Raw genomic sequence first — 17,570 nt, 5'->3', positions numbered from 1 at the left:
TATACATACTCTAGTTTACATAATATACACATAAGAGTCTATACATACTCTAGTTTACATAATATACACATAGTCTATTTTATATAGTCCGTTTCATTTACATAGTCTGTTTATAACTCAGTCTTTAACACTGATGACAACCACTTGGCCAATTTTCATAATGGACTAGGTGTCACTTAGGCAACCTAAAATCCATAGATTTCTGAGAACAGGTATTAGTTTTCCAAATGACATGTTTCCCTAAGCTGAGGGAAACTGACAAACTTGTCACAATCCCCCTCAACAAAAGCACCCGTATAATTCAAACAATACCACTGCTCTACTTGCAAGGAGCAATATGGTCAGTAGACTGTTCGTTCTTTTTACCTTGCTTCAGTTTATAAAAATAGTATCTGTAAACTTCTTCAAGCTATATAAAACTACTTATGACACGAGAAATGAAGTCAAGACTGTTAGTGAATCCACTGCGAAGATGAAAATCTCCACCCTATTGGACATACGTAACTTATTACTTCATATATTAATCAGATTAGCTACCAGTCATGGCAGTGAGATTAACAGTATCTCCTTCCTCAGCTCTAGAAAAAAATTCTAACTCTTTCCTTAAACTAATTTATTCTAGTATGAGTAGAAACAATTTTTAACATCGATAATCAGAAAATGGTCTCTTCTAGTTTGATGCAATGAATGCAATGTATGACAGATGATACACCATGAGTATTGAAAAAAACCTCCCATTTATGTAGACATACCAGCAGTCATCTGTGAAGCATCTGTAGCATAAGACTCCATTCTTCAGATTATCTGCTGCATGTCCTAAAACTATCTTTTGAAACATTCTGCATTCCATCCGACCTTCATGCATTTACTCTCTAAACATTCACCTAATTGTAGTCAACATGTCTCTCAATACCAACAGGTGCGAGATGACTACTGGAGAGGGTACAAGGCAAGAAGTTCAAGTCTAATCGGTAAAGCTGGGGAGCACAGAGATAAAAGCTTCAAACTAAGTTTACCAGGCAGCAATCAAATGCAGCATCAAAGAATCGCATGACAAATCACACTGGATAGTCCAGACAACACAGTGGAAAATGTACTGCCTCCTGCCATCCTGGACTAGCAGGGTCATGGCCCAGAAGATCTAAGAGGTCAGCTACATCTTTCAATGCTTGACTATGTGACTGAACGCTGAATTTATAGCAATTATGCAGATAGTAATGTATTTCAAGTGGTCTTCTGGCTCTGCTGTCTATGTATTTTTACATAGTTTCATTAATATAACGGGCTTAGAGTTACCTGGGATGGATGTACACATTCACAAATCACAAAGTGAGTGGAAAGAGATATAAGAGAGTTTAATAGAAAGCATTAAATACATTTTACTATGATTACATTACTGACAGTAATCAACAGTATTTGATTTCCAGTAATAAAAGAGAGTTAGCAGGATAACTGCTAGCACTAGGTTTGAAACATGCCTACCAGATATTTCTTTTGTAATGCTTTGTGGCCTCTTTTCACATACAGTATAAACAAAAGTCTTTTACTTATCTGCGATTCTGAAAAGCTAAATGATGTTATTGACACAACTTAAGCCAGATCCAAATTTCTAGGATTTACTGTGTTTGATTCCAGACCGTAAGAGCTAATCTTTAAACAGCAGGTGAGCTGGAACTTGCAACAAAACTTAAGAGTTTAACTGTTGTGTAAAATGCCTAAGCAGAAAGAAGCTACTGTACTGCATGCCATTCAGTCTTTTTTATCATTAAAAAACTTGCAGTGTTAAGACTTTCCACCTTCTTTGTAGTATGATGTCAACTGTTTTCCTGTTTCCCTGTCACAGTCACTATAAATACTTCTTTGAGGATCTCCTTATCCAAGTTCCTGCCTGAAAACAGAACAAAATGGGATAATTATATTTTACAGTGTGTTACAGAAATGCATGTAAGTAGGAACTTGCAAGTCTTCTGATTGAAGAAACATTTTGCTGTACCAATGAGTGAAAATAGAGCTTTATGGATATTAAGCTGTAGATAACAAGATAACTTCACATTTTCCAAGTAACAACAGATTTCAAGCTGCACAAGTAAGAGAAACAAGGAAAAACTAGTTCTTTGTCATAAAAACACTTGGAATCATCCCAAAGCAGAGAGTAACAAGCAAGAAATAAGAAATGTACAACCTCACTATTAGAGGCTTTTTAGAAACAAATGAGATGTTACATATTTTAATGGCTATAAGCACTTTTCTTACAGTTATTGAACACTTACTTGCAATCAGTCCCAGCCTGCATTTATAATAATGGATTTTTTTAAATAGCATTAAATATACAGGTAAAATTTATGAATATTTCATATTTTATCTTGTTGCCATAAAAAGCGTAGTGTATATTCCTATCAGCTGGAACATAAAACCTCGGTAGTCCTGACAGACCAACTTTGTACGGAAGTGTATTCTGCACATACTCAGTGCTATTATTCTGGTTAGTTTAGGCTGGTCACTTTCCACTGGACGGGTCACAGGATCTCCTGCTGAGACAACCAGCTACTTAAAGTCAAATCAGGAGACATGTAATTTCCTCTTACCTATTAGAACCAATCTATTTGTTCTCTTCTCATCTTCCTTCCAGCCTACTGTAGTCTCTTCCAGATCGTAGAGTTCATGGACACCCTGAACTATCACCTGATGAGATTTCCCTTGAATAGATACCAGTCCCTTATCAGAAAAATAACTGTTAGGACATATAAACAAACTTTTAAAAATGAAATACATAAGGAGGGAAAAAAACATGAAAATAGGCAAGCAAGAAAAAAAAAATTCTGGTGACTACGCGTTAGTTGGTCAAAACAGCAATGCACTATGATCATTATTACTCATTACATCCCTTCTCACATCTCCTTACTCTATTGAAGACCAAAAACTATACTGTCTCACATTCTGTCTTCTGTTCTTCATTTGGACAAAACACAGTATAGCATGTCTGAGCAAAATTAAATGCCATCTACTACCGTGACACTTCCAAAATACATATGATGTATGCATCCGTGAAAGAACAGTTGCCTATGAAAAGACGATGTAAAATAAGCAAAAACGTCTGATTTCAGATTATTCTAACTAAGTTCTCATGCTTAGCGTTTTCACTGTTCTGAGACAAAACTTCTGAGTACCGGAGCAAGAACAAATATTTGTAAGGAAAAATGACTAGCAACAGAATAAAAGGGGCTACTGTCAGACTGAGCCCATTTACCCACATACCAAAAGTTGTATTAAAAGAGTTTTCATCACTTCATGTAAAACTTTACAAAATATTCTAGTGGAACACATTCTGTAAAACATCTCTTATACTTTCCTAAAGAAAAAAAATATAAAGTTAAAACTCTTTCATGAAAAAAGGGTCTGCATTTGGCATATCAGCTGGAATTCAAATTATTATCTCCACCAACAGGACTCTGATGTCAGGTAAGATACATATACAAAAGGAACAAACTCTGGAACCCGTTCTGTAACTACCTGCGGTTCATTTTCTTTGGTGTGTTTCTTTAATGTGACTGAGGCTCAGCAAACAGCCTATTACAGACCTCAAATCTGTTAAAGAATCACTTCAATTCTAGTGCTCAACACAACAAAAATGTATTTGTGCATAGCAGTATTGTTTTCAGATAGCTTAAGACGCATCAGTGGCTGTTTTCTTCTATCTGTCAGAAAGGGGAAGACAATCGTTTCTGTTGCTGAAAGAACAAGAACAGAATCTTTCTTCCAGTGAGGTAAAAATAATTACGTTGCTATCCATGAATCACAGTGGTCTCAAAGATCAAACAAGAGCATATATTTTTGTGTTTCTTACACCATACAAAATGCCAGACTCAATTCTCACTCCTTAATGATTTACTTATCTGTCTGGTATAAGAAAAATGGAAATATATCCTAAAACACTCACTTGCAATTACCTCAAAAACACACACCTGTACATATCAAGTGCCCTGGGAACATAAACCCATTCATTTATGTGTTGCATCTTTTAAAAACATGGTCTGACATTTTATAAGAAGTTCTAAGTGTAGACTACAGCTAGCGTTATGCTGTAGTCTTCCTATGTTATGTTGAGTTCTACACAGTATGTCAATAATTGTAATTAGAGACAGCAATCTATAGCTACATTCCTAGATGAGGAGGCATTTACATGAGATGGATGAGACCTTTTGGAGGAATTAAGGCAAAAAAGGGGAGCTTGATTAGAAGACAACATACCACTAAAGGCCTGCAAAAAAGGCTTCTTTACAAAGAAAACTCGATATCAATATATTTTGCTAGTTATGGACTAAATTGTGATTACAGCTCTTCTCATCATTCAAGGGAGTAAGAAATTCCTATCCTGCACAACCATAATCGTGGTCTTGATCATGTTCTACCCGTTACGTTTGGTAGAATTTAGTAACTGTAATCCTTCCCTCTCGATTCACAATACAACAAATGTTTGGTTTTATACTGGCTAGTTGCTTTTGATGCACTTTTTAGGTGTAAAGAGGAAAAACATAAAATGAAGAAGCTGGTCATTTTTGACTAACCTTCAGTCTTATGACATCCATGGTGCATCCAGCCTTATCTTTCACATTCTTTTCCCACAGAAGATTCTATGAAGATGGAAAAAGGTTTTCACAAACAATGGCATGAGATAATTTGCTATAAAATGCCAAAAATTTTTTTCAATTGAGGATGATGTAACACTTACCTGAATAAACAGATTTAGATTTTCTTCTATGATGTTTCCTAAAACTTCAAATGTTACTGTAGTTATACCCTGCAAACAGACAGACTCACTTATTATTACTGAACTGAACAAACACTGCAATTCACTTATTTTAAAAAGTTATTGTTCTTTATAATTTGGTGTCCTAGAAAAAGCAACTTCACACATCTCCATCTTTTAGCCAAATAAAAAAAAAAATCTCTACTTCTGCACTGCTCTGATTTGCTATACGAAGCTGGGCTTTTTGATTCTCTTTCAGGATCCACTTAAAAGGACATAACCAATACTTAGAATGTTCTAACGCCATCAACTTACACACCGTAATTCTTTGCTGTGGCTGATCTTTGTTCTCAAATAAAGCCTAAACGTTTTTATGGGTAGCGAGATCTACCTTTCAAATATGCTTAAGAATACTGTTTTCTCAGGCTACTGGTATTTTATCATCATTTCGGCTCTTCAGCACAGTTCTATTGGATAAAAAAATACTCAGCATACTTTTCACCCGTCAGTACTTTCTGATTACGAAAAGTGTTTTTATTAACAGACTATCTAGCAATACGTTCCAAAATAAAGATGTCTAAAGTGCCATTTTATTCCAAAATAACCACTAGTTTACTGCTCAGAAGCTACCAGTATTAAAACAGAAAATAAAAATAAATGTATAGTTTCAAAGTGCTGTAAACTAATAATTTATGTAAAATAAAGGAAAACATGTGTCTTTAAAGTTACTGTTGTTGCTATAATCCCTCAGTGGCATACTAGCACACAGACCTATTTTTTACAACCACCTAAAATGACTTCTGGACGACCAGTAGTAAAGAGAAAAAAGTAACAAGTAAAAAATCTAAATGTTTATCCAATGACCAAGTTAACTCACCAAAACAAACAAGTAGCTTCAAATAGGACAGAAAAAAGTTCACTGCACTTCACGTATACTGTAGTTACACTTCTGTTGCTACTGACCTTACATATGAAGTAAGCACGCACCCTGGATCATCTAACAGGCTTGTAGCCAACTGTCAGAAAACTGTTCTGCCCTCATGCCTTATCTGCCTTAATCGAGACATAAAACTGTAGGAGTTGACTAAACAGGGATAATAACAATGAGCTCTCACTGTTTCCTACTGGTCAAACCGTTTCACACTACAAAAACAACAATAATTTCCTTAATATTGCAGAGATTATCATCTCCCCCATAAAATTCAGGAATGCTTCTACTTCACTTGTCTCCTTTAGGGGTCTACTTAGACTGCTCTTGCACTAACTGAACATACTTAAGATGAACATAAACTTTAATTAAACAAAAAACTATGAAGTTAAGATTCTGATCATAATTACAGCTAAGCATGGCATAAATTTTATACTTATTAATTAGTTCCAAAAAGAAAATATAATGCACTTGCTATTCTGAAGACTAGCAACTGCACAGGCAAGGTTTACTGCTCAAAAGGAAAAACAAAGGCACCATATATTTTAACTTGAAAATTAAATTTAATCATAGAAGCTTCCCAGAAGAAAAGCGTATTTTTCTAATCTGCTGTATAAAAATATCACCTTTTCTTTTTTGAAGCCCCTGATGGGAATGCAGCCAATGGGCAACCTACACCAGATTGGGGACACCTCTGAGAGAACTGTGGCACCCAAGTGACCCACAGAGCAAAGCACCTGTAATGGGACTGTGGCTTGTGGATGACCCACAAAGCAGGGACACTAAGGAACAGAGCAGCAGGAAAATCAGTGAGAAGCAAACAGGAGCAGAAAACCATTACACAAACAACTCAGCCTCGATTCCTCCATGGGGGAATTTCGAGGGGCTGAGAAGCCTGCTGGGAAAATAAGGGAAGCTGAGACTAGGGAGAGGGAAGGATAAGTATTTGTGTTAATTGCCTGTGCATATTGGAGGCCCAGGAAGAAGCCTTGGTTCTGGTCCTGGGAATCTGTGCTTCTGTACTGCAGCATGAGCAGTGCATCCACTCCATGCTGGGGATGCACGCAGATGATGTACAAACTGTTAGGAAAAGCAGGGACCCACGACAGCCCCAGAGGGGTGGAAGGTGAGTGGGAGGAGATGGGGCAGTGACTGCTTCAAGCCCATGCTCATGTGATCTGAATCCCGGGCTCTCTCAAGGCCAGGATCCAAGAAAATTAGCCCAGGAGTTGCAGAAGAGATGTGCAGAAACACAGGGAAAGAGGTATGCTGCCTTGCTGTGAGGATGCTGCCAGAGCTCTCTGCATGCTCCAAACAGCTTCAGAGAGATTGGGACCATTCCACATGTGTCATGATGTTGTCGTCAGGCTGTCAGTCTCTGTTACAGTAAGCCTACTAAGATAAGCCTTAGCAAGCACTCAGTAAGAAAGATAGTCCTAGTAGCACTAAACTGGCCAAATGGACAGCTGAGTTACAAGCCACGCAATCTGTTAGGGGAACAGCATACAAGTTTAAACATAAAAACAGAGTCCTGTCAGGCACCTCGTTACAGTGATTAAATAGACCTGTAAAATGCTACTCCCCAGAGTGTAACCATTCAGGAATCCTTTCCTCAGAAAGAGTACGAGGAGCGTGGGACCCCTACAACCACCGCCCCTGCAGTGACTGCAGTGGTGTGGGGAAGTCAGAGGAGGCAGGATACAGCTTTGGGCTTGAGGCAGAGTTGGGTTTCTGTACCACTTGTAAACACAGCCCTGTACACCAGCGGAAGGCTTTGAAATTGACTGATGGAGGGGTCTGTTGAGCTCGATCTGATCGTGAACAAGATATCCCAACTGAGGGACAATCAACTGCAGTAGCTTGGACTGCTAGAATGTGTTTATAGGCAAGGGGAAGGGACTGCAAAAGAGTGTTGTTCACTTTTAAGACATGGCTCGAAAGCTCCGACTAGGCACAGTTACTAATGCCCCTCCAGTATCACCAATAACCTGGTGGGACACCCTGCTGATCAAGGAGTGACCTGCAGTATCATACTGGGAGGGGTATGCCAGAAAACAAGTGCAAAATTAGCAGCATGGCAAAGGATAGTGCCCAAAGTCCATTAGTATGGCCAACCTCAGAAAAAGCATCAGAAGGGGATGAAAAATCTCCATGCTCCCACTCTACACAATGGGACTTGGAGTGGGACAGAAAGTATTCCGAGATCCATAGCTGCGAGTAAAAGAAATGGAAGCGCAGGAAAAAGCTCACAGCTCCGTTTTCATGGTTACAGGAAGTGGAGAAAGCTCCAGGAAATCTAAGTAATCTGATATATGATTTTACTCTACAAATGGGGAAATGCCCACACTGAATCAAATCAATGCTATTTGCAACCAATTTGGTTCTGGATGAAACTCAACAGCCACTGGACTTATAAACCTACTGGTATATCCAATACTGGCGTTACTCTTCCTTGTACTGCGCTAAGATATGGTGAGTAAATAAAACTGTTGATGGTCTTGGTTAGGTGTCTTGCAGGAAAAAGGTTGAAGTTCGTAGTAAGTATTCAGATTTGTAAAATGTTAACCCTGCTAATCCAATCCAAAGTGCAAAGGATGGCGTATGTAATGGAAATACCTATGTTTCAACCATTATGATATTAACCCCTATAATCTGGTTTGCCAGGAATTAGGGGTCGCATTTTTAACGTTAACCTTGTGTTGACTCGCAGGGGCAAGAGGAGGCGTTTGTAGTTACGTGTGTGTTCAGATTCTTACGATGTTACGGGCAGAGTTTTTAAGCAATCTAAGTTCAGACTGTTCTGAAACTTTAAGTGTTTAGCAAGGGAAAATGACGGGATCTCTAATATATGTAAACTACAAAATTTAAGTAGCAGTGGGCTGCAGTGATGACGTGTGTGGGAGGTCACCAGCTGCCTTACGCCTGTCACAACCACTTTCAGACAGCTCTGAAACTGTTGGGTATAACAACAGAAAAGAAAAACATCCCACCACTTCTTCAGCTGGAGAAGGGCATGGCATCCTGTTCAAACACACTAGAGAAAGACACCTCCAGCTGAGCTTAGGGCAGAATCTAGTATACTATTATGAGTTATACGCTTATTAATCTTTTTAAAAATAATGGCCAGCACCCACATAACGGAAATCTACATATGCTTTACTTTTTAATGAAGCTTTATAACAGCTTTAGAGAATGTAGAGTGATGAATAACATCACTCTGGTATCTATGTACACAGACCGCTTGGACAGAAATCCTACAGCATAAAGATAGGCTATAAATTTCAAACTCAGTCTTGCAAACATTACGGAAGTCAATTTATCTGTCTGTCCAATAACACTGTCCATGTGAATGAATGGAAAGATTTGACTGCCTGCAGCACCGGACCGCTGTAAGCTGTATTTGAAAGTAAGGCTTGCTGCATCCATTTAGAATCTCCCTACAATAAAGCACATTCCTAGGTATTTTCAGTATGACCTTTCAAAGATCTTAACCGCATTACTCCTTAGCTAAGGCCTTCTATAAAAGTAATTATTATTAGCAATTATTCTGACCAATTTTGTCACAAAAAATTGAAGCAGTGATTTTTGTAATTACCTTATCTAGATGTGCATGCGTTGTCTTTATATGCTGAAGCTTTTTCTGCAAACTGAAAATAAGTAAAATTAAATATTACACTTGAGTAGGATGGACAAATAATGTCTTCACTTCAAAAATACACAAAATAAACTCTTCCGTACTACAGAGCAAACTTAAAAGAGCAAAAGCAGAACATATACTCAGAACATGCTTTAACTGCTAAATCATTTTTCATCTCAAAATAGATATTTTTAATTATATTGGTCTGATCTAATTAATGATCTGTGTTAGAATCTTAATCTGTCACAGTTTAGAATGTTCTAGTCAAATTGCTGGAATTGCACTATAAAGACCATTACTGTTGATAATTATCTAATTTTATTGTTACATTGCAAAAACACAATTGCAGCTTATTTTTGTGTAGGTTAGAAGCATATTAGTATGGCTACGCAGCATCTAGCAAGGAATGAGTCATTCCCTGATATGTCTGGTCACCATATTCCCATTACTTCAAATTGTAAGATGAAAGAAGCTCGTGGACAGAAGAACCATCACAATACGTCTCTAATGAGAGACTAACTCAATTGCTAAATCAGTAAAAAACAAAAACAAACAAACGAACAAACAAAAACTTGGAGAATCATTTTCATAGACAGACCAAGAGTATAGCCCTCTAATTCATTTGTGACAGTCACAAAATATGTGGCAATACAATTCTTATTGAGAGGACACTGAAAGAGATAATAGTATGAATTAATAATATTGCTATGAAACTAAAAATATTTTTAAAATTTTAAAAAATTATAAAGAATTTATACAAATTCTTGTACCTTAAACATCTGCAATTCTAGACGGTATTCTTCCACAAAAATGAACTCAGTATATAATTTTCAAATTGACTCATACCTATGCCTCTCCATTAACACAATACAACCAGGAAAAAAAGTAAATCTAGTCTGAACTTTCTGTATAGATGTGCTAAGGTTCAAACGGGGGAAGAAAAGTAAAAAGAAAAAGAAACTGGTACCATAATTAGACAATAATAGCACTAGGACTGTAGCCAGAGCAAGAAGATGACGATTATTGTAAATATCTTAAAAGCAGAACCAGGAAATACGTGTGAAATTTAAACCTAATGCTTAAATCATGAATGGCAATCTCTGGCTAACAATGTTAATAAAGTTTACGATTTGATAATGCATGAAGAATTCTTAAGAGTAAAAATGCTTTGTAAGTTACTAGCTTTGCCCCATGAATCTTTGAAGTTCTCTCTGAAGAAATATATATCCATCCACATCCTCTGGTTTGCTTACACATTTCATCAGCAGCAGTAAGTGAAATATTTTCTATCAGTTTAAACACCTGGCAATTGTAGCACAGGTAGCTACATGGACGCTGTGGACTTCAAAATAAAATATCTGCAAGAATTTGAGATCAGCAAGGGGTAAACTAGTAAGAGTGAGCTAAAAAAGGGTGGAGAAGTTCACGTTTACATAAGCTGCTCAAGTCTGTTATTCACCAAGGAGTCTTTGTAGGGAAGGTGCTAAATTTAATGCTTTGTCGATAACAGTTTCTTATTCAGTTTTCAACTCTGTAGAAAATAAAGCTCATGAAAAGAGAATCAAACTACTGAATATTTCACATTGTGCTATTTACTCACTAGCCAACATTTTATAGCCTCAGTTTCATAACCTAAAATAAAATAAAACATACCTTTTGAATATCAGGGAGAAGTTTATTACTATCAGCAATAAAAGGAATCATTTCTAAAAATAAACTTCTGTATTAAATCACTAGTTAAGCTAGTCACCCAATCAATATGCACATGAATATTTTGCATTTCTTATTTTTTAAAAAATAAACACAGATTACATTTACATTCTGCAGTATCGTTGGGATTTGAAATAGTTATACTTTAAAAAGCACGATACCCTTGACATTCTTTTGTATAGGAACAAAAGGTGAACTGTATCATCTGAGCCAACAGGGAAAAACAAATCAGTATGATCTGTTGCTATATTGGACAGATTTTTTTTTTTTTTTAAATATAAGACTGGTTTGAAAAGCAATAAGAAAACGTGCATAGCTGTTATTTACAAGAATAAAATCTGTAACACTGACTAAACAAAACATACTAATTGCCAGTTTCCGTTTCATATCCGGTGAACAATTTATTCATACCATGCACTATGCCCACCAGTTTCCACTAATTAATCAAGATAGTGTGCAACAGTGTGCAATGTCTTCATATACGTGTTCTTGTACTGGAGTATGCTGTGTCTCAGTCTTAGGACCAATATGCAGAACAAAGTCACTATAATCACAGCAGTCTACTATCACACCTTTTAGAGAAATTGACTCAAAAATCTGTCCTCCTACTTTGATGACTGTACGTTTTAAAAGAGAAGCCGTCAACTCTGGGAAAAAAAAGGTACTAACTGATATTTAAATCAGTAAAACTGTTTACACTCCTAATTGCTATATTTTTTGTTTTGTTGTCGTCTTTCCATATTGCCTTCCACAGAATTCAGAGCTGTATAACTGTGTTTTTTTTTTTTTTTTAACTGCAATGCATGTACAGTCTACAAGGTTCCACTAATAGTCACACTAGTCAGATGTTGCCTCTGCTTGCTATGCTGGCAGAAATCCTACCGCTGGATGCATTTGAAAGAACAATTTTGTTACGTGCATTGGTATATTTTTGCTCCATTGGGGCAGGATGTGAAAGGTTTTCCTCCTACACATGATACTTCAGGAGCCACTGCTAGTATTTTATATAGGGATTTATGTACCAATGAACTGATTCTAGTGTAAAAAATTTCACTGATGCAATTGTAGAGTGTTTTAATTTGAAATACTGTTTGTCAGTTTCCCCCTCCCTCAAAGGAGTAACTAACTTACCATTGTGAGTTTGCAGCAATTTGGTAACATATTGCTTTCCAGGGAGTGAAAAAAAAACCACACCTCAACCTTTAAGGAAATACTAGTTCAAGGTTGTCACTATATAACTGTAGTTTTATCATGCTGCAGATGCTACGGGAAGTACCCAAAATGTACATTACAGAAACAGTTTACAATGAGCTACATATATACAAAATTCCATTGTTAAGAGAACTGATCTGTCGTCATGTGAACTCTTGTACTTTGTAAGCATATGTTCTGAAGCGTTAAACCAACCATGCAAAGGTTTGTTTGGTTTCCATGTGCATACAGCACACAATCATGAAAAAAAAAAAAGCGAAAAGAACTAACACTAGATATTCAGTTGCCAGTAAACTGCATATATTCACAAGCAAGCAAGTCTAAGAAACCAGATCACAAAGAGAAGCAGAGGAGCTGGTAAAAGGCTGCAGTCTGACACACACATCATGACCTGATATTCGCCCTCCTGCTAAACTGACCAATTAACTACATTCTGTCCTTCGTTTGGGCTGCAATGCAAGATGCCAACTTCAGTCTGTAAGAGTATCATCCAAGAAATCTAATGTTTTGGTCACTGATCAGGTAAAGAAATTCAGAGGTGGTTGTTGCTGTTGTTTTATTTCTGATTTATTAAAGAGGTGTTATCTAAAACAGAGATAAGATTATTTTATGGCCTTACTTGGGACTTACAGCCTTTAGTCACTATTTCAACTTCTCTGCTGCAACCTATGACAACCCGCAGAGCAGCTACAAGTGAGCTTGTAAGACAGAAGATGAGATCAAGGAAGGAAATAAAGGTATTTTGTCAACTGCTTTCTAAGGACCTGCTCAGATTTGTAAAGAACACTTCCTAGTAAACCTGACAGAATGCAGTCTAACGATACAGCTACTCAGATTTATCTGTGAATTGTCATTGACAAGGATGGTGCTATTCTGGTCACACTCTTGCTGCTTTCTTTCTGTTGTGCAGCTCCACGAGGCAGTTTGGCTAGCTGGTCCATCATAAAAACTCAGGCCATTGGTTTATGCCCTGGTTTATGACCTAATAGATAGCAACCACCCATAAAAGTCATTTTTATCTTCCCCTTACCACTTTTTGGTGACCTACTCTGACACCGCCCTCATGTTGCCACTGGTACAGATCTGACTGATGAGTTATATACTACTTTATACAGCTCGGACTAAAGCCAGTGCCAGCAAAAAGGAAGCATGGGGAGCATGTGGTTATGAAGCAGGCCATCCTTAACACAGTAGCTAACTACTGCACCAGCTCACTGGGAATATCTCATGAGCTTGCCATGTCACATCTATCAGAGGGTATCAGCCTGTATCTTTAGCAATTTCTTCCTTCTCTGAATAAGGATGTGGTACCTTCCCTCACCTGAAGAGAAGAATGTGCCTCCAGGAAGAGAACTGAAGCTGATAATATCCCCAGTTGCAAATTCCTCCTTTTCTTTTGTTTGTTCTGGCACTCATTACTCTAGCTGCTATTTCAGCAAGTAAAGTCAGCAGAAAGTCTTTTATTCTCTCCCTCCTCCTCCTCCCATTTTACTTTTCCACCCATCTAACACGCTGAAGCATGCAGCTGGCATTGAAAAAAGGACGATGGGTGCGCACTGCTGGAACCAGGAACACAATAACTAGCATTTGGAATGGCTTAGCTTGTTGTGGAACCTCAGTACCTTTCCACCTTCTGCGAAAACTAAAGGGGCGTCCAGTTGATCACGATGTGAGGTGAGAAAAATTTTGAAATCCTACAATTTTTAAAAGAACCAGAAACATGTCCGATTCTACTCTAGTAATAGTATTAAAATAAAACTTAAAAGTCCTAACTATGTTTCTAGTATATAAGCTTGTATTTGCGGCAAAAAATGCCAAAAAACCATGCACACACTCACTCTCATTTCATTTTTCAAAGCCAAAAAGCTGCAGTACCAAGCATTTCAAGAGGAAAAAGCATTCAGTTTCAAGTTACTACTTTTGAAATAAAATGAGACAAATGACCAGACTAGAATTTGTAATAGAAATTCTGTTGCAAATTTAACCATGATATGAAAGTGTCTACTTAGCGCAACTATTTCTGATAAAGGACAACTATTTCTGGTAAGAGACGGTTCAATTATTGCCATACCTTACTCCAGACAAGCTGTCAAAAGCATGCAGGTCCAATACATTGGAGAGATCAACTCTAGGCAGGGGGGAAAAAAAAGCAGTTTTGTATTTTCACTATATTTACATATCGTGTATATTTAAACAACTATTTAAAAAACGGTTCATTTAAGCTTAGGTTTGTTTTCCTGCCTACACTTCTAATGCCACCAAGCCCTGGTAGACAGAGCTTGGTAGATAAGAATATCTCTCACACTGGATGCCTGAAGAAAGACTGATCCTATTTCTAACTGGGGACAGGAACCTTGAAGTTCTTGGCTAACATATATCCCCTCAACAAACCATGAAACTTGGTAATTTAAAACACACATGCACAGTAAAACCCTGAAGTATGGAGACATACTAACACGCAGTTAACATAACTGAAGCCTTGTATTTACAACTTGAGGTAAGTATAGCAGTAATAGGCATTCTGTTTCCGTGTATACAGAGGAAATGAGGCACATACTCTCCCAAATGTTTCCTCGAAACAGATGAGCATCAATATCCAAAAACTTGAGCTTTTATTGTAGTTCTGAGAAGGACATTTAGTTCTGAGAAGGACATAACTGATCACAAATTTTCAGTCTCCCTCTTCACAGACCAGAGATGTCTAACCCTTTCTGTCCTGGATTGCTGTAGCTTGATTTAAAAAATCCAGTCCCTATTTATTTTTCAGACTCTTCAGTGCAAATGCGTCTGGCATGTACCAATGTACTCTGAGTGCGGAACTGACATGCAACTGCTGGGAAACACCTGCTCAGCATTTGCAGCCATGGGCTGAAGCTGACTGAGGAAAACCCAAATTGCTTGGCAGAAACAATTTTCCACTAAGTACATATGAACTAGCATTTTCAGAGAGTGGATTTCAAGAATATACCAAAAAGCACATAACTAATTGTAGGAGTTTTTGACAAACATGGAGTCCTTGTTTAAGAATACGGGATGCAGGAACATCTCATCAGAAATGACTACAAAAATGTTTTTAATACTGGTGAAGTGAGATGGTATAATACTCTTAAATTCCTTCTCAGGAACAACTAAGCTTTAGCTGCTGAATATTCACTAGAAGTTTGCTGTGAGGCAAATGCTGGCGTGAAGAATTTCAGCTCTAAAAGCTGAAGCTCAGATAAATGAAAACGGTAACTTGGAAGAGAGAGTGCTGATCGGATTTATTTGCAAGAGCAGCTCCCTGCAACACATAAATAGCTTTTTTAGAAAAGTAACACAGATTCATTTTATTTGTAATAGTGTCTTCACTGCTAATCGCACACGATAATTTTATAAATGTAGATAATATGTGTAGCTGAATACAGGGAATATATTTACAGACGAGAGGTTAAAAAACATCAGAGACCTCTGAAACATACATAGCTAGTACTGTTATTAAACCTTTACACCCAACAGCAGCCTTACAAAGCTGCTTTCAAGATGAAAGGTTTATAATGTGCAATACATAAATAAACCTTTTCTGAAGTATATGACCAGCTGCGTTTCAATTGTCTCTTCTCATCAGCGTCCTGAAAACTCATATTTGGGTTACAGAAACACTCCAAAAAGGGCTATATTGCTCTCTCTCACATATTGATTTGCAATGGACAAAAAAAAAAAAAACAATTAAAGAAAACATGTTCTCAAGTAACACGTTAATAAATTTTGTGCCTGTTTCACTTTTGGAATGTTTAATCATGAGAGAGAGAGAGTATGGGTCATTCACTAAAGAATATTTACTAGTAAAACAAACGTTGCCATTGAGGACCGGATCTGAGGTCCACTTAGTTCATTATCTTTTCTCTAATACTTCCTGGCATCAGACATCAGAGAAAGGTACAGATGTGAATATTACACTTTGGATATTGGATACCTTCCTAATCCTCTGCAGACAAATACTGGTTTATGGCTCAAAGCATGAAGTTTAGTAACCTCTTCAAAACTGTTCGCGATGTTGGAGATCATCATCATCTTTACAGAAGTCATATAAAGACCCATATATACATGCAATTTATGGAGGATTTAATTTTACCAGTATAGTTTGCTTTTTTCCCCTCAAAAACATTTCATGGATCGTTTTTGTTCCCTGTCTTGTAATGCAAGAACAAGATATTCGTCATCTACTTTCTCAAAACCACTTATTATTTTCAGTAAAATTATTATGTTGCCGCTTCTCTGAGTTCAGCTTGAGCAATCAGTTTCAAGCCTTTTGTCATACTAGGTTTTCTCCTGTGCCCTAATTATTCTTCAGACACCCCTCACCGGCAGAGGTAGCATTTCCCATTGCCTGCAATATTATAAACTCCAGAATTCTAAACATTATAATAATGTTCCCAAAAACGTACTAAGTGTGAGGAAAGGGAAACGCTGCAATTGTAGCTCTCTCTATCTGCCACTTAGCAGCATTTTTTCAGCTTGCATCTTTCAATCTTTCATGCTACCCTCAAAGTACCTACATAAGATTAAAAGCCACCATACTGCATAGAGGTCATGGCAAGTATAAGTAATACAAAAGTCCCCCAAAAAAACAGATATTCAAATTTTGATATTGTAAAATTTGTTGTAAGTAAATATCCAAGATTTACCATCAGAATAAATTCCTGGTTAAATTTAAACTGGCGTCACCAGAGCACTCTCCCCTCCATCTACAGACAGAGAAAAATGCCAGTAGCATTATTCTAATACAACTCAAATTTATAAAATACTACACTTAATACTACTGAATTTATATAATTGGACAAATTAAGAAAATTCTAAAATTTGCAGCAGAAATCTAAGGTGACTCGTTACACTTTAAAGCTTGTACATATTTAAAAATTTTGGGATCATTAAAGGCTTGATTATCGAAACTGTTTGCAGTGGACCAGAACTTTCTTTTTTGAAACTACGTCTCTAAATGACAATAAACCCATTGAAGAAAAATAAGTTTTTATATAATAACAGACACATGATGATTTAAGAGAAATTATTTAGTTAAGATGATTAGAAGAGCAATAAGTGAATGATATGAAGCATGCATTTGTAATGGATTTTATGATTCCCCTCTATAGTTCTGTTTATTCTTGTTCCAAACATTCTCCAGTAGAATTTAAAAGTTAATGAGAAAGGAGTGTTGAGTTGCAGAAGCTACTTAAACATGTTTCATCTTCCTCCTTGATAAAGTAATGAGAATAACCTGAGAATAATCTGTATAAAATAACATGACAGACTCTACATGTAGAGAAGACTTCTTATAGTGCAGCTGTTTAGGAGCAGGG

At 37.0% G+C, this 17,570-nt stretch overlaps 1 protein-coding gene across 3 annotated transcripts in view; it reads right to left on the bottom strand.

Annotated features, from left to right (window-relative positions):
- Nucleotides 1-1,334: 1,334 nt before the first annotated feature.
- Nucleotides 1,335-17,570, bottom strand: part of ZNG1A (Zn regulated GTPase metalloprotein activator 1A) — a 32,369-nt gene continuing 16,133 nt past the window's right edge. The window contains exons 10-15 of one of the 3 annotated variants that reach the window (XR_011137715.1): nt 14,306-14,362; nt 9,271-9,322; nt 4,730-4,798; nt 4,566-4,631; nt 2,586-2,731; nt 1,335-1,888 (exon numbers count right to left, since the gene is read on the bottom strand). Coding sequence is in view for 1 of the 3 variants with exons in the window: in XM_068927195.1 (XP_068783296.1) it covers nt 1,815-1,888; nt 2,586-2,715; nt 4,566-4,631; nt 4,730-4,798; nt 9,271-9,322; nt 14,306-14,362 (448 nt within the window). In the remaining 2 variants the exon portion in view is untranslated. The remainder of the gene's footprint in view (nt 1,889-2,585; nt 2,732-4,565; nt 4,632-4,729; nt 4,799-9,270; nt 9,323-14,305; nt 14,363-17,570) is intronic. The other 2 variants (XR_011137714.1, XM_068927195.1) reach the window with 2 other exon arrangements.

Source organism: Struthio camelus, chromosome Z, assembly GCF_040807025.1.
Source record: "Struthio camelus isolate bStrCam1 chromosome Z, bStrCam1.hap1, whole genome shotgun sequence".
In the NCBI taxonomy this organism is placed as follows: domain Eukaryota; kingdom Metazoa; phylum Chordata; class Aves; order Struthioniformes; family Struthionidae; genus Struthio; species Struthio camelus.
This window is presented reverse-complemented; position numbering and strand designations above follow the sequence as displayed.